At 40.2% G+C, this 24,790-nt stretch overlaps 1 protein-coding gene across 2 annotated transcripts in view; it reads right to left on the reverse strand.

The window, feature by feature from the left end:
* gabrb4 (gamma-aminobutyric acid type A receptor subunit beta4) overlaps nucleotides 1-18,142 on the reverse strand; it is a 43,002-nt gene extending 24,860 nt beyond the window's left edge. The window contains exons 1-2 of one of the 2 annotated variants that reach the window (XM_029518932.1): nucleotides 18,063-18,142; nucleotides 16,063-16,157 (exon numbers count right to left, since the gene is read on the reverse strand). In XM_029518932.1, the coding sequence (XP_029374792.1) occupies nucleotides 16,063-16,157; nucleotides 18,063-18,142 (175 nt within the window). Of the gene's footprint in view, nucleotides 1-16,062; nucleotides 16,158-18,062 lie in introns of those variants that run through there. The other variant, XM_029518933.1, reaches the window with a different exon arrangement.
* Nucleotides 18,143-24,790: the final 6,648 nt, after the last annotated feature.

Raw genomic sequence — 24,790 nt, forward strand, 5'->3', positions numbered from 1 at the left:
GATGGATGACATTCCATATTAATAAAATGCTGGATCATTCTGATATCTGATTGCAACCACAAGAGGGCAACATGCTGATATCCCCTCATTATCTGCGCTGCTTATAAATTGGACATTTTAATAAATGAAGCAGCATACATTAGCAGCAAACAGGTGCTGAGATCAGGAGCTGAGTTAACTCTTTTGGCATATCTGGGCTGATTCTGTGGTTGTGCCAAGAATAATGAGTTTTGAGCGGCTGAACGGACGTCTAATTGCAGCCCGCACAGCAGCCGCACGTGAGATCTGATTAAAGAGCCTCCTTAAAGAAGCAAGACAGTCAAAGACATAGAAATGCACAGAATACATCGAAAGGAGAAATACTGCTTTCTCCAAACTCCAGTGAAATCATCATGATGTTTATATTTCATGTAAATATGCAGAGCCTAAATATTCATTATGCCACACATTTCAGTGCAGAGTACTGGATGAATTTCATTAGGACCGAGGGTACTGTTGTCACATCGTTCCTGTCAGTTGTAAAGCCCTCTGAAAACAAATTTGCTGGACAGCAAAGAAAACACCACTCTGCCTCTTATATAAAAACTCTGATAATCAACCCATTGCCTAGCAACAGAAGGTTCCATAGCAACTGTGCAGCATTTTCCCTACAGTGAAGCAAGAGAAGCATGATGATTTATCCACTCCAGTCTCTGTTTGCTTTTGTTTTCAATGGCTACTGCTCTCATGAAGCCCTTTTCTCAAGAAATTAACACAACAATATGTTGCGTCATACTGAATTCTTCCCTTGCATTTAATACAAAGGTCTCATTCATTATTTCCATCCTGAACAGAGAGCAACTGAAACAGGGGAGGCAGGAAATGCTTAGAAAACACAAAAATAAGAATAAGTCTCTGACAGGTACCGACTGTGACCAAATAGAGAGCGTATGGGTTGAGAACGGCACCTCAGCAATCCGTGACTCAACACAGTCTTTGTGACAGGCTTATTGAATTAAACTCTACTGTTGCACCTGCTTGCGGGTTACAATGTCTTTTTCATTGGTAAGAAAGTGGACTTTGTCGAGTTCATCCTGAGGTTTAGAGGCTTTCAACCTCATTATTTCTTTGTATTTGAATTAAACAGGTTGATGACTAAAGATTCTATGAACTCTCAAATCAAAACACTTCACGTTGTTTAATCCAAAGAAACAACATTGTAACAGTCGAGCAGATTACCATTTATCAGTTTTGTATAGGTATAAGTTGTATAGATTTCTTTGCATTTTTTATTTCATTGGTGCAATAATAACACCAAAATAAAAAATAAAAAGTTTTTAAAATATCGGCCTCTACCAGACGCTTGAGATGACACTTCATGGTAAGTGTATTAAAATACATACAAATACCAAATTGTGCTCTACCAAACGGTTGAGCAGGACATTAAAGGGTTAAGTGTTGTTGGGCAGTGATATCAAATTAAGGAAATGGGTACAATTGCAGCACAGAGAGTGGTAGCTTTCAATACAGTGTGTGAATGTAGATTGTTTCTATGAATTAAGATATCTAGGTCACTACAGGGAACTATGAAGTTCGCCACATTGACCACATTTTTCTTCCCGCACTTTAAAGCTCTTAAATATCCCCATTAGACTCACATAATGAGAATGCCTGTGTTCAATGCACAAGTCAGAAAAAAAAAAAAAACTCCAATTTTAATTGCAGTTCCAGGCATAACAGGAAGTTAGCTGAGGCGAGTAGGCTTTTGTAAGGAGGATTAGATCCAAAGCTATGAATGTAGTTCACTGTAAGAGGAAACTCCAACAAACAGCTGTCCCCCAGCAGCATTTCATGATCTAATAAATATCTGTCCATCTTCTAAAAATGCTCCTGCTCTGGGTTGCTTGGGGAGCTGGAACGTATATGCGGTATGTCTATCACAGGGCTTACACTGAGACAGACTGCTGAGCACGGTCACGTGCACAGCTAATTCAGGTTCCAGTTTAACAGGCCAGCATGTCTATGGTCTGTGGGAAGAAACTGGAGCACCCAGAGGAAAGCAACACAGACGCAGAGCAAACACGCAAACTCACAGATAAGATCCGACAAGTGAGCAGATTGGCGGACTGGATCCACAACCTTGTTGCTGTGGGATGTCAGTGCTAACCGCTGAGCCACCATGACACCTTTATAAATAATCAAAAACTTTTTGAAAAGTTCCTTTTTCACCAAACAACACCGCTACACCAAATATACTGAAGCCTTGCACAACCAGTGGCATGTTTTCAATATGTAATGTACATCAGTTCATGTTTCTGTTATATATGGACATTTAATTACCGTTTTTAGTTACATTCCATTGTTGTCTCTATTCAAAATAAAGTAAAATATTTCCTTTAGAAAAAAAAAAACTTTTTCCCATGGTTTATATCTGACACCTTTTGCAATTTGTACATCAATTGTTGGCAAACTTCTGTTTGGTTGAAAAACAGAAGAGAAAATTAATCAACGACGCCTTTTAGACTTTGATATCCCACTTAAATGTGTCAAATCATCTTTGTGAAGTATGATTTAAACGCATCAACTGGCATAATGTATACTTTTAACTGATGAGGGTGATGAGAGGACGTATGGAGATGGAAAGGGCCAAGCTGAGCCGGAATACACAAAAATGGAGAAGGGGTGGTTATAAACTGTTTGGCACGGGTCAAAGGGCTAACATTAATATTTAAAGTCTGCTGTAAAAGGTTAATGCGAAATATTTCAGAATAAATGTAGAGATGTCCCCAGTGTAAAACCTACACACTTGATACTGTAATTCATTTTTCAATGCTGCATAATGTTTTTCTTGATGAATCGTATTATACAATATTTCCAGCTTCAGTCACATAACCTGGACACATTCCATATCCACTTGTCAGTGTTTTCCTTATGTATCTCTGAGCCAATAAGACCTAACCTCTGCCGCACATTCTTCCAGTGCTGTAACTCCCACCTTCCACTTAGTGTCTGCATTAGGTTATGTAAAAACACACACACACACACACACACAAATAAAACATGGTGGCAAAACATCATAAGAAATTTATTTTATAATCTTATTAAACCTCTTCATTCACTAAAAATAATGTTATTGGATGTTAATAACACTTTGCTACTTAGATACTGTTTTCTAATGCGTTTTATGGTATTTATTTTCTTGTAATATTCTCACATGTATTCTTCCCTCCTGAAAAAGGAAATCTCAGTCACAATGGGATTTTCTTGATTAAATGAAGGCCATATGGCATCACTGCTGAATTTGCCATTGTCAGAGAAGAACAAACTAACTGTAAAATTGCTGAGCAGCTGTGAATATACGGTACACCATTAAGGCAACTATGGATAAAGAAGAAAAAAAAAACCAGCATTGTAAGATTATTGATTGCTGGTGAATAAAGGGAAATCATTATAGCGGCTCTGGCAAGAGCAGGAAAAGGGGACAGAGGAGAAAGCAAAGGAAAATGATGAGGTAAAACAGGAGAGCAGAGGCAGTTCATCACAGGAACTCAGACAGACAGAGGATAAAGTAAAGGTGGCCTCATCTTATCGTCCTATCCTGTCACAAATCTTGGACCTGATATATGAAACCTACTTAGGTTCCATACTAAAAACTGCACATGAACAATGTTTCCTTCTTACATACACAGATTTTGTCAGTGAATTATGAAACAGTGCACGTATTACCAGCAGACATTCACCCTCATAAATCACTATCCCAAGAGGAATGTTATTAAAGTACTCCAAGAGGATGAAGGTTTAGTTTAACTTAGTCTATTTTAGAAGATTTTTGTTTAATTGGGTACTCATAAAATAAAATACTGTTGGAAGTATAAAGTTAATGAAATCTTAATGTTTGAGATGCTAAATAATGAGACTATGCCCAAGCTCTAAATTTTAGGTCAAACAGTAACTGCTTTAATTCACAGAAAGACAGTAAAAAAGGACTTTGGGCAGAGGCACAGTCACTAGGCATAACATTAAAATATCTCAAAGTGATGTTTCATAATATCAAGAGACCTGCAGAGCTGGATTTGACTGGCTTGAGGTGTAGCGACAGAGGACAGTTTGCACCCAAGATGAGGTGTGAGTTGTTTTAAAATAAGATTTAAAACGAGGAAACAAAGACACTTGAAGGTTAATCTCTTTAACATAATGAAAGAAAATGGAAGCATGCCTATACAGCACTGGCACTTATGTTCTCACTGCAGGATTTTATCCTACAGCCATTAGGAAATATTGGCTAAAGAAGTGTATAATTCATTTAATGGTCCTTTATGCTCCAACATATTATTTATTTACTGGCCTGATTTATTCAGCAGGACACAGATTGGTGGTGTTAATCAACGTCTTTATGTGCATGATGTACATGATAACCTTGAAGAGAACATTTGTTAGAAACGGGTAAACAAGTGGAAAATCTAAATGTTTTTAGGTATGCCATTCGGCGTGCTAGTAGCGTGCTAGTACTGTATATTTTCTTCCTGAGAGGACAGATGTCTTTGTCTCTACCAAACGCATAATGAAAAGTTAGGGAAACAAAATAAACTCATGCCGACCGAACGAAAAGACAAACTGGAAACAAAAAGAAAAATGACAGCAGGTACTAGTGTTTGTTCAAAGTAACAAAAAAGAAGAATGCGCGCAACTAGAGGAAAATTTCAGTCAGTTCAGCAACCAGTCAGACTCATATTTCTGTATTTGAACTGCAGAGGTGTGACACCCTGCAGACAAATTGGACAGATCTGTTCCATGGATTCCTCCTTTTTAATGGAGAGAGTGTTTATGCCAGCATGTGAACACTTTGATTGTAGTAAATGAGGGCGGTCCAGTACATGTTCCAGTTTTTTTGGATAAATATGCAATGGATCTGACATATAGAGAGTTTATGCTGTTGGAAAGCAGACCACCTTAGTCTAGACCAAATGACAAGAAAAATGGATTGACTTCATAGCACGTGTTCAAGACATTTCTAAACGTCTTTGATTGAAACCAATGACTTAAAAAGAGCAGGCAATGTGTACCCAAACATTGAGGCCATAATGTACTTACCTCTCCAGAGAAAGGAGAAAAAAAAAAAATCTTCAATATTGGCTAATTACATAAAAGCATGCATTTGAAGAACAGTACCGACAAATAGCCAGTGACGTTAGTTCTTTACTTTTTGTGATGGCAAAGCTCAGTGTTTTGAGCTTTGGGCTTGTTAGAATTTAGAAGTCTTTCCAGTCAGAGGGAATACACTCTGTCAATGTGCATTATGTAGGTAACAGCTATGTATGCAAAATTAGTGTAGCCATCCCAAAACTGCACAAAACATTAACTTCTAAGTGTCACTTCAAAAATTCAAACTAAAGTTTGTACAACATATGATCAAAGCCAACTGGAATTGAACTTGACTTGATGTCCTGGTCTGGCCCTGGAAGTTATGGTTCATGATTGCAAATGTTGCGTCTAAGTGATAAAGCACAAAACAGTGTTGAGGTTATGTGTGAGCGCCCTATTATGATTATACAATGGCCTATACAGATGCAGAAACGAAATACTGTTGTCATGGTTACCTTTGGAGCAGAGTACACCCTGCATCGATTTAGACGGGGAACTAAACTGCTGACTGGAACATAGCAGCATATCAGCAATGAGAATTTTCCGTGTCCTTAAATGAGTATGTAATTTGTGTCAAAGCAATCAGCACACAGAATATCACTGTGAATTTTAGACTACATATGCAAATGGTGCAAACTTCATAAAATCTTCTTTCTATTTTGCTTAGTATTTCTGTATATTCTGAGCCGTCACATGCTCATAAGAGAGTGGTACAGCCGCTAGATACTAGTGCAGTCCAACACAATGTGAAATATAGGAAATGGTGCAACAACAAAGGTCGGTTATCACTGATAACTCTGATTTAAAGTGCGTTGGTACACCACACAGTAAATGTAAAGGCCAGTTTTATATTCTTCATCGTTCACTACAATATCTACTCTACCGTCTTGCTTCTTCCTCCAGCCCCGCATGATGTGAAACCTTCATGCAGCCGACTGTTGGGGTTCCATAATGAGATGGGCTTTCAGCAACACTTCCTGGTAGTGAGGCTGACAACATCTACCGCCAGATGCTGTAAATGACGTTTCCTCCCGTTTATCTATGTGAAACAAACTGGATAGCTTCTGCATTTTGCCCTTGGCCAGCCTCTCCTGGCCTTGTCAAGGGCACAAGTCCCATCAATCACTGCAGGTTCAAAAAGTGACTCACAAAACGAATAAGAGAGAGGAGAAAAAAAAAAAAAAAAAAAAGCCCTGCATGCGGGAAGCCACATCAATGTCTGACCTGCAGTTTTATACTTGGTAGTCCACTGCAATCCATTCCTGTGCAATTCTATCAGCATTTTTCTCCTTCATTTCAAAGTTGCTGAAAACAACACTTTGAATGGGAAGATGAAGTATGTTCTTTCTCCTGCATGCTATCTCTCACCACCCTTGCCCCCCTCTGCCTGCCTACATACATACCTCATTTAATTCAAATAGAAAATCTAAGTGAAGGGAAAAAGCCCACCTTGAGCATTTTTCCTGTGTTTCCTCTCCAATAAATCACAGTGCGATCTCTCTTCATCAGGATAGATATCACTTGTACATTCCCCAACATCCATCCTGGGATTCTGACAACACACTCCTGTTTTGCGCTGAATAGGCATTACTTTGAGACTGAATTATGACGGCCTGTGCTATCAGCCCTTATGCAAAACGGCCCACCATTTGACATGTGGCAGTGCACAGACTAAGAGATTGCAAAGTGCCCACTGGTCTTGGAAAAGCAGCTCCAATATATTATTTCATAGCTGTGGCTGACAAATGCAGGTAGCATCGAATGTCCTGCATACATCAATCAGCAGCCATGTTCACAGAGGCTAACATCACTGTGTGGGAAGGGATTTCTGTAAATAGCTACAGACATGTGTGAACATTATTATCTCACAGGACATAAAAGGAATCCTAAGGTTGATTACACTTTCACCACATATAGTACAAAACATTATAAAGCCAATGCAAAGTGCAACAGCTTCAGCTTTTACACACATGCCCAGGCTTTCCCTTTCATATTCGGTCAATTAAGTGTCTATTCTACTCACCAGTCTCACTGCAACTGATCTGCAGTTTCATGGCTACATTTACTGCTTTTCCATTACAAACAAGATCAAGCTGCAGCTGGGACTCATTTGGGTCAATGGAAAATGAGATCAGTAAAACCCAGGGTGAGTATTGCAGACAGAGACAGGTGACCATACTTTGATGACATGGCTCCAGGCTGAACTGGCACCGGGCTGCAATCGGTACCAGTAAAATGAATGAAAACCGATAGCCAGAGATCAGGTGCTTACAGTCATGGTGACTAGCTGCTTTACAGATAGAGTCTGACTCTCACATCCCTGTGGTCCAGGCACCTGTTGGTGATAATGGCTGACGTTGTTAAACTGAAAAATGTTCGCTTATGTGCCTTCACTTGAAGCCATTAAAGAGCCACGTCAGATTCCTTTACAGTATATTGTGGTAAGCACCCAGCCTGGCCTGTACAAAGTGTTGAAACACAGCCACCCTGTTGTGCAAAAACATGAATTGGACATTTTGAGCAATGATGGCTCAACATGAATTTCAACATATTGTACATTATCTGGGCTTCTTCCCAATACAAATATATCTAGTTCAAAAACTGTTGTTGAAAAGTGCAATACGAAAACAGATATCTGTCTTGCCTCATCATATGAACAATGAAAATGAAGTGATCACATAAGTTACTTTATGTGCCACATTTAAGCCTAAACCAAGATCTTATCCTAAACCTAAATCCTAAAGTTGTTATAATTGCTAAAACAAAAGAAAATCAAAACAATGTCTGATGTCTTGATTTACAATAGGAGATTATTACAGGGCTTAATAATGGATGTTTAAATAAGGCTTTTTGACCAAAAGCATTTTATTTCCTAGAGGTGTAAAATGCAATGAAACTTAAGCTCCAAGCTCCAAGGACGTCAAAGAACACATCAGGGACACTCGCACCTCTTCCATCTTTTTTTGTTTTGTTTTGTTTTATCCTCACTGGACTTATTAACACAATGTCACATTGCTGTGGCATTCTAGGCCTAGGACAGGACGTCGTCTTTCCTGGACTATCGCATACAGGAACATCTTCCCCATCAACATGTCTGAAGCCATTCAGTCATCATTATCTAAAACAAGATCCTAGTTAGAACTTGCAATTCTGTGCAGCACCATGAATTTCTAATTTCTAATAGACAACACTTAATACATTTTCCCAGTACAGCACCTTCTGTCGGATATTTACAGGCTCTCGAGTTTCTTTGTCATCTTGTTTATGCATATATACAGTGTGCTCTGCAAAATTCATTTTCTCTCTGCTGCACAATCGATGGTATACCATTTAAGACACTCTAAGCCAGTATAACTGTTTATTACATCAGACAAGGACAAAATAAGGAGAGTAGCTGAGGAAAGCATCAGCGAACTGTATTTGTGCTGATAATATAAAATATTTTTCATGTTCAGTATAGGAAGGAGAGAGACAATGTAAATGCTGAGATAATCAACAACCACCACAAAGAAGCTGAATAGTATGAAATGGACCAATGCACTAGATTCTAGAGGATTCAGTATGAACACTGTAATATATGTGAAATCCTGCTAGGCAGCATATTCATTAAAACTGATATCAGGTTTAAATCTGTCATTATGTTTGTACAACAATTTACAGTCCAAGTAGTTGCTGAAAACTGACTTTTGCGCTTTTGTACATTCACCTGGAGCCACATACACTCTGCTTCAAATTTAGGAGTCTCCCTATGCAAACTAAAGGAGAACAAATTATAGTAGAATGCAACATCATGCAGCCTGTCACAGCTCGACTCGAAATGTAGCTACTGTTTTGAGTCCTGATAGCTGCAGTCATCAGATGTCTCCTCATAGTCCAAGTTACATTGATAAAATCATCTTTGGACTTTTTAGTCACCAAAAACCTTCTTTGGACTCCAGATGTTGTATGTGATGAAGCAATGAAGATAGATGCCCATTTCATCACTTACAAATCCGTTACAGAGATTTTTTTTCTGATAATGTCGCATTGTGCAACTTGTGGCTTTCTGCAGGTATATTAAAACAGAAGACTGCGTGCTGTAAGTTAATTAAAAGACACATAATGTGCAGAGTTTTAGCAGAGTGCCTACCTTTTGTTGAGGCAAATGTTTTTAAATCTTTTAATTTATGAGCTATGATGAAAGAACATGCCTTTTGACACACTGTATATTATCTGGACTACTGTCGTGCTTATGTTTCCAAAGGCAAATACAGCAAGTCCAAATCTGTATCAAATTCAGGGGAGAACAAATATATTATGTATACATTTTGTCCTGTATGCGTCAATTGAAGCAGTGGGTGAGTTATTTTCTAAATTAGAACCTCTCTATGACTACAGGCTCATCCCAAAGTCATCATTTGAAATGCCTTTACTCTATGTACTGGCCAACTGTTAGTCAAAATATCATTAAAAAAGATCCTAATAGAGGACATTTTGCTGTATCCATACAATTTTGGGTGTGTGAGTGTACATTAATATGATCTTAACAGATTTGCAGCCTAGAAATACCTCAGCAGGAAGAATGGCATGTTCACAGCACTTGTGATATGTCACCCTTCATGCTATGTTGATGGTGTGCACTGAGCTCATAAAACCCACTCCTGATGGTGACAGCTTGATTTGAAATATGCCCCCCAGAAGGACAAATGTGTGAACGAGGGGAGAGCTGAGCCTGGTGCTCTTATATCAACCAACTGACTGGACATTACATCTGTTTTCTGATTTTTCTGGTTTGTATTGAACTCAACACAGCAAATTCCTTTAGTTAGAACCCTGAGCAAGTCTGCACGCTGGTGGCTCATTATTCCCCATGTTTCCAGTTCCCATGCACAAATCGATAATGGCGACTGAAGGAGTGTCATACCACCCTGCCCTTTTTCCTGACCGACAGTACAAACCCCACTCAGCACAGTCCATGACTCCTGGTAGGAGGGGCATGTAGGCTGATGAATAATATCTCATAAAAGGACCACACACAGATTGGCTTACCCAAATGACATAAATTACCTACCTTATGATAAACAAACTCTCCAGTGATCGGCATCTGTGTTATGGCCATAGGCAACGTTTTTAATTCTGGAAACAATAAGTCTTTACTGCACACAGCGATAAAGAGCAAATAAGAAACCAACTCTACTGACAGAATGAATGATAAATTTGCTTTTAAAATGTCACTTTACATCTGATAAAAGATATGTGATTTAACTGATAGTTTGAATGTCACTATAAAGCTGAATATACCGTATATATTATTCTTAAAACAAAGAGCCATAAAAGGTTAATGTTGATGTTGTTATTTAAAAAGGAATATTTAAATTACCATCTATAACATGGTAGCTGTAAACGTGGTATTTGTAAATATATTGAGAGAATGATTAATAATTAAACGGGCCTCTTATTAGACTGATTTAGCTAGGTCATGTATTTCATTACTCTACCTAATAAATTTATTCAGATACATTTAATGGGTCATCACTTCTATAAAAGCCACTTCATCGTGCAGCATAACATTGTATATGTTCTGCGGTGCGTCAGAGAAACCGTGCCGTATATTTCAAAGGGTCTGAAGATTGCAAGGTGGGCTGTGTTATCCAGAACAGGCTGTATATGTAATTGTGATTTCATCGTAGTGGCACACAACTTGACAGAGAAATAATCATTTGATGCAGAGACATGCAAGGTCTCAAGCACTCTTGAATACCTACGTGTGTGTGCATGCATGCAAGGCTTGGTGAATGAGAGAAGATGGAGATGGAGGGAGGAGTGAAGGAAATATGAACACGGTATTTTCTGCAGGAAATAAAATGGGTTCGCTAAATGTGAGAACATGGTTGCAGGGACAGCGTGCGCAGAAACACAGCTATTATTGACATTGCAATGAATTTGTGATAAATGGCATATTTTTTCGCATACATTGTGATGACTGTGAGACTGTCCTTAAAAATGTTTACGTTAGTACAGTAAATAGGTTGAAGGAAGAAAGGCGGAGTAAAATAAAAAGTTGGTCCACATACTGAGGAGATTTGGGTAGATGAATGAGTTGACAAAACGCAGGACTTAATTACCAATACTTGTTTGTTTTATTCATAAGCATTCCAAGACCCTTACCATGCATTTGTTTTAATAGCCATGATGATTTAATTGTCCAACCTTAGTTACTTTATCCTAAACCCCTTTTCCTTAACCTAACCATGTTATCTTTGTACCTAAACCCAGGTAAACTGCGACTCTCCCATACATTTCTCTGCTTCTTCTTTAGTAAGTCTAAGGTCCAGGACCCTTTCAGAAGACACTGCACTGGGTTGAATCAGAGGATGGATATAAATGATGTTTATGTTCAGTTTGTTGGACCTGTTTGGTAACATACTGTGCATGTTGCCAGTCATAGTTTTCGCGCCCTTATTTCTCACTTTTTTCTTCACAGGTTTGTCACAAAAAGGTCATTTTGGAGTGGCAGTGTGAACAATATAGGGCAATTTATTCTCATAAACTGAAAATGATATTCATAACTATAAGAAGCATCTGCTTGGTCAGAGCCTAATGTAACTTGTCTGCTACAGATTTTTTTGGGATGTAAATGCATGCTGTTCCAGATTTGCAGGTGATAGATTTATGAAAAAACCTCTGTAGTTGATTCCTTTCAGCTGGAAAAACTAGCTGAGCATTTTCAGAATAAACCACGCACAGGACTGACCAGCAACCAAAAGCAGAAACACTTTGACTAGAAGACGTGGATAAATCAAGCATTTTAAAACTGAGGCGACTCCAGGAAGTCCAACAGGAAACTCAGGGGCTAGAAGCTCATGCGATCTGGGGTTTGGGGTTCAAGAAAAAGGTTTACAGTTACAATCCTTTAACTTTGTAACTATTTATTATCAAGGACGACTGGTAAAGCATTAGCTCTATCTATTCCGTCCACCGTAACATTGGCTCACTGGGCTGACCAGTTCATACACCAACAAACTCAATCTAACAAAATACTTTTCTTTGTTTTCAAGCAGGCCTTTCTGAAACTGATCCAGGTGTCTGAACTTTCTTGTTAAATCATGTCGCCTTTGCAATAAGTCATTTTTCATCTTTGTGCCAGAGCAGGCATGCTTTCTAGAAGATGAGAACACAAATAGCACATTATTCTATCTGAGCATGAGTTGAAAATCATGCAAGATTTGGCTTCATGCAGAATGTATTTCTCTTAACAGTGTTTGCCCCTTTGGTGCCAAGTTAAATTAAAGGACTAAACCATGACTAAACAGTAAATGCACAAGAAAGCTGCAGCTAAAACTTGTTTCACCCTTTGCCATAGGTTGAGACATTAACAAAAAGACATTTCGAGCAGTGCATATCAGTTTTGTCCAGAAATGGGTTTTCAAGCCTTAACAGGGACTAACATTTCCAAAGAGAAGCACAAAGACAGACAGACATGGCGATGACAAAGCAGAACGCTGAGCATTTCCTCTCCCTTTGCACAGCACATCTTTTATTTTATTTCAGGTACTAGCTTCAGTAGCAGTCAGCTTTAATTTTACACATTCTTATATCAATTGATTCCCAAATACTCTGAGTACAGAACAGCCCAATGGAATAAAGAAACATGATGATTCAAGGTGGGTAAATGTTCGTAGTATGGTTTAAAAACTGATAGAGTCTCTTGTACGTCTGCAATGCTCTAGTTACCTTGCTGAATCTGAATCTATCCAGGTCATATGGGGGTTGTGGTCTATGATTCAGCTCTATGACCGTGAGCAACTTGGAAGTCTCAACCAAGGGCTACAATCCAAACAAACAGATAATGATGGACAGAAAACAGATAAATTTGCAAATGATGGATCAGTCGGTAAAAATTGAACAAAGGCTTAAGTTTGCAAATTATATTAAAAAAACAGCAACAATAACTGTTATTCAAGAATGTTTATTCATCATTCAGTTTGAGTCTGGCTGCCTGCTCTGCGTTCTATACATTATGTATATATATTGAATTGCAGTTTAGATCCAAACCGGAGCAGGGTAGGCTCTTCTTCTGCATATACTGCTAGTCAGCCGACAGCATATCACTAAAGTCGTACAGCAACCCACCCTGGCAAGCAATTTCTGACCCTTCAAACCATGGCTTTGTTTTTTATTTTAAATGCGGGTGTTGGCTCAGCTGTTAAAGAAATAGTCAGAGTCCAGAATGGTGCTAAATTAAAATCCTCTTTGTTGAATCTTGAGAGCTGAAGGTCGTCAGCAGTTGTGTCATGACAGAAGTAGCTGACTGATGTTCGAAACATCAAGACATGATGGACTACAGCTCCCTGGCCTGAGGGTAAAGCACAGTTACTCTCTGCCTGGGACACTCACTCTTTAAAACTTGCTCTACCCACATCAATGCATTCAAAGGCTGCTGAATGGTAATAAGCTATTACCAACAAATCTTTACGCAACCAATATCTATGTGGATAGTACTAGCAATTTCATACAGGACCATAAATAAATAAATAAAAATCCTGCTACATTTTATCCTAGTTTTGCTTTGAATTTACAGCAATAGTTAACACAAAGTGATGGTGTTGCATGATTTGTCCATAAGTCCTTACTCTTTGATTGAATATGTAGCAACTTTAACCACTGTACTGTACAATGGTGATACCGATAACATATTGTCAATATTCTGCTTACAAGTAGTAAGAGTAAGATTCCTTTTCATTCTCTCCTGCAGAAAGGAAGGAAATAAAAGCCAGGTCCACCAAATCAAATTTCCACCAATTATGCAGAGCTTGATAATTAAGTTGTGGGAAAAGTGTGTGTTGCATTCTGCTGTTGTGTATGAATGTATAACAACTTAAAGCATCTACCATTTTGGTGCCTGTGGCCTGTGCTGTCATTGACATGGTCACTGTCATTGACGATAATACTAAAACTGAAAAAACTGTTCTGATGTAGTTTTCCAAAAGCCATAGAAGCAAAAAATTATACTCTGCAGAAAATGACGGTATAAGTATCACATTATTGGGGCAAACAAAACCGTGAAACCATGACTTTAAAATGTTATCCTTGCATGATGAAAACTTCCCAATGAAATTAAATATGCAAGTGATAAATTCTTCAATGTGAAATGTTCAAAAGTAATATTGACCGTCATTGTTATGCATCTTGTAATGACTCTGGAATGGCAGCGCTCCAAAACACAATGAAGTCATAATTTCAGCTATAGCATATTCTTCCGACGAATAGCATCCGCCCAACATGCTTCACACAAGCCTTCAACAGAGTGAACTGCTTTTGGCAGCGCATCCAACCACAGGAGGCTCATATGAAGAGCCACACCTGCTATATGTTTTTCGATGCTTGATCTCATTCTCATCAAGTGTGGTGTGCCTACAGTCAATTTAAAAAGGTACCGGTGAATAATAGATGCATATTAAGCACCATTTAGTCTGTATCTGCTGAATTTAATAAGGATTATAAAGTCTGTGCACACATTACAAATAAATATATCACATATACTCGGTTTTCCCAAAACATGATGTCAGAAAAATGGTATATCAAAATAGATGAAGTTTTTCATCAACATTATCATTTTTAATCATTTCATGATTTCAGCTCATGTAATCCAACTTGGCTGCATTGCACGTTCAGATATTTTGAAGGCGAGTCATGCCACATACAGTAGTCACTATCCGCCTCTCATCAGAGTTTATTTTTGAATAAGCTGACTGGAATGTCTTTGTTTCTGACATATATTTACACTTCATTTCATAAATACATAAACATATGACAAACTAAAGGAGGAGCAATTTTAAGATTTTGAATAATGTTGAGCTTTACATAGTTTGCTGTTTCTTCTATCTCACTGAGTTGAGCTGTTTGAATTGTTAAACGCACACACCGACATTTACTCGCTTTGGTAGTGGTCTTTTCTCTTTTTTAGTAACTATTGTATGGCTGTAAGTCTTTCAGAAAAAAGTTTTGAATACATGGGATCAATGATTACAATAAGGATGAAGCTGAACCTGAAAACAACCTTGTGTGCTGTATTAAATTGGAGACATCACTATGGCTTTCAGACAGGGTCATGATGTCATTAGTGAGCAGCCTTGCAGAGACCAAGCACCGTGTTTAACAACCTCTCCAAACTGATCCTATACATTTTAAGTACACGTGCCATACCTCATCTGCAATTTTATTTTATTTTTTCCCCCCAAACATTCATTTCACATTAATGTATCCCTGTAATTATCTAAGTCATTATCGATAGGTTAGTTCAAAACATAAACTATTTTTATTCTGTTTAATATCTATTGTTCCTCAGTAGCATCAGTAAAACAATCAACCCAAATGACATACTCTAATGACTTGTCCCCCACACCCTCTATTTTCAGCAATTATCAAAATATTGCTATTCTAATGAGCGGATGTAAAAGATGCACAATTTCCAATAAAAGTTAATGGGGCAAAAGTGTTTTCCCTGATCTGCAAATCAAACGCTCAGAGACACTTCTGTATAATACAAGGAGGCTGTAAAACACCTCTAATCAGAAAAATATTGAAGTCAATGTATTCAGTAGTCCTGATTTAAAAACAAAGAAATAAACAAAAAACTGTGTTTGACTGCTCTTCGGCATGTACGGCCTGATTCTCAGGGAGCAGCCATCTTTGATATGTGAACAGATGCATAATAATGGCACGGTAGCAGTCACTTCAAAGCTATTCCCTATATTTTGCCACAGCAAAACTCTTGATAGGATTTCAGCACTATGACTCACAAATATTGTTGTGTACAAAGCTCGACTTGAAAATACCCTCAGCAACAGGGCTTGAGCCCCCCCCCCCCCCCCCCCCCCCCCCAACCAATAAATAAATAAATAAAGCACCAAAAAAAAAAAAAAAAAAAAAAAAAAAAACTGATGCAGTCATAACACGTACCTCCAAAATCAGGCCTTAAACGGATGTCATATCCCTTCAGCAACTTGTCCACGGTGGTCTTGGCCACAGACATTCCGGTGCTTCCAGTGGAGGAGCTGAGGGCACAAACCACAACTCTAAGAGCCATTTTAAAGACATAGACATTTTGTTTCCCTACAGTTCACCTACTGTATGATGAAGCGTGAAAACTATGACACTGGCACTTTCTATAGGTTCCCTTCATTCATTCCATGAATGCTGCGTTTAGGAGGAAGCACTTATAGCGACACGGGAACATGGGAACATGGGGATGCTTTAAACTGCACATAAGTTCATCCATCCTTCAGTGAATCTCAGTTCATGTTAAGTAAGCACTGAGCTGTCATATTTTGTCTGTTTCACTCTCGGCTTCAGCTTTAATGTTGCCACCTAACAGCAGGAGAAAAGCTCTTCACTTAAATCTTTTCATAATTGAACATGATTTTAAAACTATGCATCAACTCTTGTGCTGTTGCCACGAGAAAGGTTTGAAAATGTGCCTCGGGTCTGCATTTGCACCACCTACAGCTGATCGGATGATCAACTGATTAGACGATCAAACATTTTACTGATGTCAGTTCTTTGAAACGAATGCATTCATGGGGGAAAATGGCATCTTTTCTTTGGCTGACCTGTTCAGCCAGGAGTCCATGTGTATGTATTTAAATAAGGTTGGGGTTATAACAAAGCCCCCCCACACCGTTATATTGTCAGAGGCCTTGTCGATCTGCAGGAGACAGACTATCTTCAGGATGAATGTACAGTCTGCAATAGTCTGGCTGACACTTATAACATTGGTGCCACGACCTGCATCACCTGACCGGGAGCTGCTCTCCAGCTGAGGTTCCTTGTTACAGGGAGGGTGTGGAATGAGCGTAAGGGGGAGAGGTGGGTTAAAATTGCTCCCCTGATAGGAGTACTAGCCCTTGGCTCAGTCGGGGAAGCACTGTTCAATTAGCTCACAGCTAGTGCAGCTGTTCATCAAGCTCGACCAGTCCGAGGACTCTGTGGGTCGGACACCTGAGAGCGTCATTATGAGAGAAGACCACTGACACCTGAGACACATGCAATAATATGCCCTTTCATCCATTATTCTGGGATATTACAGTGGAACCAAAATGTCAAAAAGTGCAACCCAGTCCTCAGCGACCACTCCGATCTCTTAAGTGAAGCTGGAGGTGACTGCAGATGAGTGGGCCACAGCAGATATGTAGCCATCAGGGATTTTATCAACAGAACACTGTGGGGGTGTGCATGAAGGCTGAAGCAGTCATTCACATTGTTAACATCACAGGACCTACAGGATCTTCTTGAAAATCTCACACCCTGCCTGCTGTCCTGAGAGCAGCAGCGGCGGCGGCGGTGGTGATGATGGTGATGATGACCTGCTGAGATTATATTTCGATCGTGGTCGATCAATAAAGCGGGCAATTAAGATGATCACGTGAATGGGAATATTTCCTCGCGCTCACGGCGAGCAAACAAAACAAAACAAAAATGAACTGGGCTCGCGAGGCCGAGCGCCTACAGCGCATTAAAAGCCGTACATCTAGCTGCTTACCACAGCGTGATCAATGGATGATCGAATGACTGATCCGATCATGTAGTCATGGCTCAGCCTACTGTAGCCTACCAACGGCTGCCTTTCACGGCGGGACGCTGCTGGAAGCCCCCCCTCTCTCCCAAGAAGCCAACACACATGTACGTGTATCCCCATTTTGATATCGGGAGTAGGTTACGTTTCACAATAGGCTCGATAACGTGCACGCGCGTGTTTTCACGCTCGCGCGCGCCGAAGCTCTGTGTGTTAGAGCACATATCGGCAGCATTGGCTCCAATAGGAAGGCCCGGCTACCCCCTTAATGCCATCTACCACATCTCCGCCTTCCGTTCGCCGGTGAGCACGTCCACTGGTGTGAAATGGTATTTATGTATTTGCTTGTTTGTTAGTTAGTTTGTTTGTTTTTAAATCGTTTTCCTACCTTTGAACAAAGCATGCGAAGGACAAAGCCGCCAGAGCAGAGAAAATTCCACATAATTTGTCTTCTTGACGACCCAACATCTCCACAAATCCTTAGATATAGTTTCTAATCCAACCAGTCCAGTGGTCCTCCCGAAAATGCACAAAGTAAAAACTGGCAAACCCCCCCCCCCCCTAAAAAAAGGAATTGCCTTTTTAAAAAAAAATTCGAATAAACTATCCTGCATCTACACATGCGATGTCTTCATTAAAGCAAGCTTCTCGATTAAATAAATAAATTAAAAAAAAAAACGTAAAAAAAAAAATCTGGTAATTGGTCCCCGCTGCTTTTTCCCCAGCTATGGAAATCCGTGCAGGTCACAGAGCCCCTCGACCAACACTAGAGGATCAGACATCTTGCTGGGAGAAGAAAACAGCACACACAATAGTTTAAAAAGTGATGACAAGTATTCTCCCCCTTAAAAGAAAGAAAGGAACAAAAAGGAAAAACAAAGACTGGCATGAATGACTGAGCAGCAGCCTCTAGATGATCAAATTGGTGGATGAAATTTCCCAGTCCAAATCTGCAGAAGAGGCATGGTTCCAGCAATGCTCCGGCGCCAGACTATTCCACAACGTGATGTTGTTAAAAGATATTTGATTGAGCTGGAAACGCTGGTCGGCTGAAGGGGAGCGGTGGGTTTAAAAAAAAGAAAAATGAAATCTTCATTCCCTTTTCCCCCCCACCCCCCCGTTGCTGCTGCTGATGATGATGATGTAGATCAGCGCAAAGTCACTGAGGGGAAAATGTACATTGAAAAAAAAAAAAAAAAAGCACTGGGTAATATCTGATGCAGACGTCAGAGCAGGCTATATCACTCCTCTGCTGAAAAAATGAGATGCCCAGAAATATGGATGGCCCCCGATGCGCCTGTGCATGGATCACAACGTCGGGTTTTCATGTCAAAGATGCAAAGCTCTCTGGAAAGTCCACTTCCCTCCGCTGTCCGGCGGTAAATGGCGTGTGGAGACGTTAATGTGGTCCGCTCGTCTTCCGCGCCAAACACTGAGCAATTGACTGAGATGCAACAGTCCAAAGAGACATGATGGAGAAATCTGATCTCTTTTTGTCCCCTCTAGATTTTTCCCCCCACAGTTCTTGGTGGAAATTAAAATTATGTCCTGCTGGGGGTGGGGGGGGGGGACACCTAAGGTGAATTCCTTAGCGACAGCCCGTTCATGCGCTGAATTGTCTGTCTATTCTCTCTGAAGCCCATTAGGATGCTGAGAGTGTGTGTCGGTGCGTTTTCATGCATTTCATCTACTTTACCACGTTTCTCTCGTCTCTCTCTCTCTCACACACACACACACACACACACACACAAACAGACACGCACATTCACGCACCCACACGCACAGGCCTACACGCGCGCGCACGCCCATCATAAACACGCACAATCTTTATTTCTTTATTTCTTTATTTTTATTTGTTCCCCTCCTCATCGGCACCCAGCACCAAGGCTCGCTCTTCTGTGTGCGCCCCGAAACATAAACATCCTTACCGGAAAATTGCAAACACCCGCACGTCAAAATTCAACAATCACACGCGCTTGTGTTTCATACAGAGGAGGTTTTCTACAGGGATCTCTGTGCTGTCCAGTTGCTAAGCAACCTATCCAGCACTGATGCAGTTGTGGTGATTCGCAGGCTATGCGCAAAGGCTCGTTTAAAGGAGCACACCCAGTGCTGTCACCACTGTGGTGTCAGTGGGACAAAAGCAGGCAGAAACTGATGGAGCTACCATGGAGCCATATCTGCTGTGATGTTTAGTTTAGTTTTTTTTTGTTTTTTTTTGGGGGGGGGGGTTACAATAGCACATGTAAAAGGACAGTGGAGTGTGCTGGATATCACATGTGCTCTACTTTTGCTTCATCATCATTGTTCTCCTCCTCCTCATCATCATCACCATCATTGTCAGGCCCACAAGCACTGTAACAAACAGCCGAGTCAATCCGGCTTCTGCCTCACTTGTTGGATTTTCTTTTCTTTTTTTTTTTTTTCAGTTTGGGAACATGTTATGCCCAACAGGCATTTGTTGCTATAGAATATTCTCTGCTGTCCTCCATACACAGAAATAAAGAGGATTCAGTTCAGTCCCTCCCACAGGTGATGTCACGGCACTGACTACAAAAAAAAAAAAAGAAGAAGAAGAAGAACTGGCAAAGCAGTAAGACTTCCGTATGGTTTTCTGGTGATGTTTGGGTGTTGCTTGGGTGATAATGTCTTCCTTATTTAAATGTCAATATAGAATAAAGGGACCATTAATTATGTGTTTATATTGTGGCCCTGGAAGTGAGGCAGTTCATGACCCCATTACAAGCACTGTCATATGAGTGACATACTGTTGAAATCTTAAGTAACTTAGCATAACAATTAAATATGATACATCAAAGAGCCCCCACAGGTGAGTAGTCAGAATCACATGACTACCTGGATTCAGACTGGGCTGCACAATCTATACTTGTTGTATCACAGCACAAAGTAGTTATTCCTCATATGAACAGCTGTCTTTACCTGTTAGAAATCTGCTGCAAACTAAATCTCTAAATTTAGGCGGAAAGTTCACTGCTGTTCCTTGAATATTAGTTTGCTAAAGATCACGGCAATTTTTCACTAGCCAAAACACAACTAAACCTGTTCTACTATAGTGAAATTATTAGTGTTCGAGCATCACAGCAGCCACTAATCTTCCACCTGGACCCCACTCACTCATTCACTGACAGTATTTCAGTTGATGTTCATTTACTGTAGCAGGAATTATTCAGTGGGCCTCCTCCTTTTAATTTATGGCAGGTACTTTTGATCACTAATAGCAGAATGGGTCTCAAAATATGATTCATATCAGAATCCTACAGAGGTGCCAATAATAATCGTGTTCTGGATTACAATCTGAAAGAAAAAAAAAAACTAAATAAATAAATGAATGAGTTGTGCATGTTTATTCTTTGAAAGCTGTCCATTTCCCCATAGGTTACGTTGGTGAGAGCAACACTACCAGCTTCGGTTCATAACAGAGTGTAACATGTAGCTGAAACTTCACTGACTGCGCTCAACATGAACCCTTTCAGCTTTCAGTATGCTCAATCCCTTCTCTCCTCTGTAGTTAATCTCACTCACAATAGTGTAGCCATTCACAGCGTGTCCTGACTGCTGCAATTAACTCTAATTGGCATCTATGACAAGGAGATCCAAGCCCCTGAGATGTGCATACTCCATGCTCTTTTTTTGCCCCATTCATATGTTGCATAACACGTATGAGTTATTGGGTCACCCTTGCTCCTCTGATATAAATAGTATCACATGGTTAATGCATTGGTGCCTTCTAGTCACTCGCCTTCCCTTTTGCTGTTCATATCTGTCAAGCACCCCAATCAGCTTGAAGTAACAGATGATATATTTAACTGATGTGTTTAGAGACGTTTCATCATTCCTCTTCATGAACCTCCACGCGTCAGTCGGTGACTTGAGTGAAGCTATGGTGTGGGTTTCGAAAAAAGGGAGGGACTTGAAGAGAAGTTCACTTAACATTTATGTGTTGTGGGATTTTGTGTGCTCCCTCTGATTCGAGAATACAATCAAGGCTTCTCATGAAGAAGCTGAGTTTCATTGACAGCACTGCAGTCTAAAACAATCAGGTGAAATGACATTTGCTTAGTCTCACTGTGAAGGGAACACGGGGGGGGGGGGGGGTGCTCCTTTAAAAATGGATCATAATCAAATCAGTATTACCACTGTCTCATGTTTGAAGATCAGGAAAACACTCTGGAGGAAACAGACATTGAAATGTTGGCCTGAAAAATGATCTTACATTTTTATGTTACCTATCCAGCCTTGCAGGAGCATGGCAGCATAGCGGTTAGCGCTGTTGGCCCACAATACGAAGGTTGCAGGTCTGGTTCTGGCCTGGGGCCTTTCTGTGTACAGTTTGCATGTTCTCCCTGTACCTGCGTGGGTTTCCTCTGGGTGCAGACCTGTCAGTCCCACAGTTTGCTTCTTCCTATACAATGCATGGCAGAAACAAAGGATCAGTGCTCAATTTCATCAATAAAAAAAATACTAATATATAATAAAAGGTATAATCTGCAATGAGACTCTTGGTTTCATCAGAAATGATAAACAAGTCTCGAAGGGCCCTATAAAATCTGAGTCAAGTTGAAAAATGTGGCATATGTGGACTTTATGCTGCAGGTGAATCAGCTTTAATCTGCGGAGCTACTGCATGTAGACTTTGTTGCATGATAATCCACTGTTCACCACGGTAACTCACAATACGATCACACTGGCAAGTCAAAGCAACACAGCAAGAGCTCATCTCCCCACTGTGCAACGGAGCACCCAACAAGCGTTGAGAGAAATGAAGGTTCAACTTCAATGTACATTACGCCACTCTTACACCACGGCGATGAGATTGGAGGCTCTGAAAGCACGCTGATCTGAAGCACTACCTCGAAGCAGGCTACCAGGCAATTGTTGCTACGTTACCACAGAAAGCTCAATCAAAGTGCAGCGTGTTGCTCGTTGAGGCTGAACTGCACCACAATGTACCAAATACTTGCGAGGAGCGCTGTTTATACTCAAACCACAGATCGCACACATGAAAGGGTGGAAAATACATGCTAATGCTCCTGCTTTGTCCACCTCAGGCTTCGTGTAAACAAGCCAGAATGATGTATCACGTGAATAATATGCACTATTGATCATTACGCTGCATGCAGTCTAGTTTACATACTACAAGGTGGCAGCAAGCTTGCATGACATTCATTCATGATTATCACAAGCATGAAAAGCATTCAGCATCACCATTCACCATTTGCTCCGTTTTGTACACAGTTGTTCAGTTCTTATCTTTAACTGCTCACAGCCATGTAGACCATGTGCTTATTGGCTCTAAGTAATGAACCACCATAATTGCCCTTGAAAAAAAATGGGGAAAAGAGGCAATATATATTTTAATTTAAAAAGACCAGTAATTATGGCATAAATTACTTATCCACGCAGTACACTAATCAGATTAAGGTTTGTCTCACTGCCCTTTTTTGCACTTATATGTAAAACACGGTTCAACTCGAGCAAGTTACTCACAGTCTACCTGTTCATCCCCTTGAGGAGTAAACTAAGGCCTGCCACCCCGCAGGCAGCACGCAACTAACTGACCAGAAACACTCATCTGTCTTCTACACCGGAGGACCGCACAACCCAAACAGTCACATGGCTCACCATCTCCAAAATTAGCATGGATGAAGCCCAACACTTGATGCTAAATAGTTATTGATGGAGGACAAACACTAATACAAATCTGTAGGTCTGTCCCTTGCCCCACCCATGTCCCTTTGCGGCTCTCATTGCATTTCATTTATGAAATATTTGGTGTTGGTGCATATTTAACCAGACCCTCGTGGCCTTTTATTGATACATTCAAAATGAATAATTAAATGTTTGTAGAGGTGTGGCATAGGGTTAATCTTCTCAATGATTTATCAATATCAAAACAGAATTTCTCTGATGCATATGCAGTCCATTACAGTCCTCAGCTAGTGACAGCATTTCCTCTTCCTCCCTCTGGAGAACGAGTGTAAGTGTGCTTGTTTGTCTTTGCATGTGTGAGTAGGTACATCCTGCATCCTGTCTGGCTGTGTATGTCATATATTCCTCTTGGTTTCAGGACTCGGTATGTATCTTTTCTATCATGCTGTCTTTCAGCAAGGTGAGTTTCACATGCCACTGATTTGTCTTTCATCAAACACAGTCTAAGTATTTCTCCCAGTCAGGGTGACTTTTGGTTGTAGAGGTTTTGTACGGTCATTCTGTTATTCATCTGGCTAACTCGTGTAATGGCCTTATTTGCATGTCCTTAAGTGTCCTCATTTCTGCTTTTCCTCAAATTCAAATGTCAAAGCCTGATGCAACAGCCTTGTTGTATTAACAACGCAGAAACGATGGACGTAGACACCACTGCACGTTCACCGCTTCATAGAAAAAATGTGTATTGTTTCATAAATAGTAGCATTTTGTCAAAAATAGCTCCGTAGCATCCCTACCTCTTCGCCTATCTACATTCTACGTGGGATTTCAACACGGAACTCCAACGAGAAAGGGTTAATGAATTCCTCACACAGAGAGATATTGCCATGGAAACAGCTGCGTGACTGCTTGCAGCTTGTATACACACAGGAGGGAAAAAAAAAAAAAAAAAACAATGGTGCCAAAGGTATTTTAAAATTCAGTGAGCAGAGGCTTTCCAGTGCACATAGCTGCATTTAAGATTTTTTTTAACAAGCACAGCGCCACAAAGAGTAAGGGATAGCCACCTTACCCCCGCTCCCCTTTCTCTCTCTCTCTCTCCTTCTATCTTTCAAATTCAAAGGAATGTGATTGGCATTGGAGAGGCATTAGACATAGCCAAAGAGTTAATGCATTCAAAAATATAAAATCTGGATGTGGTAGATGGGAAATAGTACTCTGCTCCATCATTTCTTTTGCAATAACAAAGCGCACACACACACACACACAAACACACGCACACTCTAACACAATTCCTGCAGAGAATAATTAATTCACAATATGATACAGACCTTAGGCAATGTGTCTCGTGGTTGAGCTGAAAAAGAAGGAATAGACTGCGGGCCGTGTTGCTGCTTACACTCTCAAATACATAATAAATCTATGCATCACTGCACACACACACACACA

The sequence above is a fragment of the Echeneis naucrates genome, chromosome 14 (genome assembly GCF_900963305.1).
Source record: "Echeneis naucrates chromosome 14, fEcheNa1.1, whole genome shotgun sequence".
In the NCBI taxonomy this organism is placed as follows: domain Eukaryota; kingdom Metazoa; phylum Chordata; class Actinopteri; order Carangiformes; family Echeneidae; genus Echeneis; species Echeneis naucrates.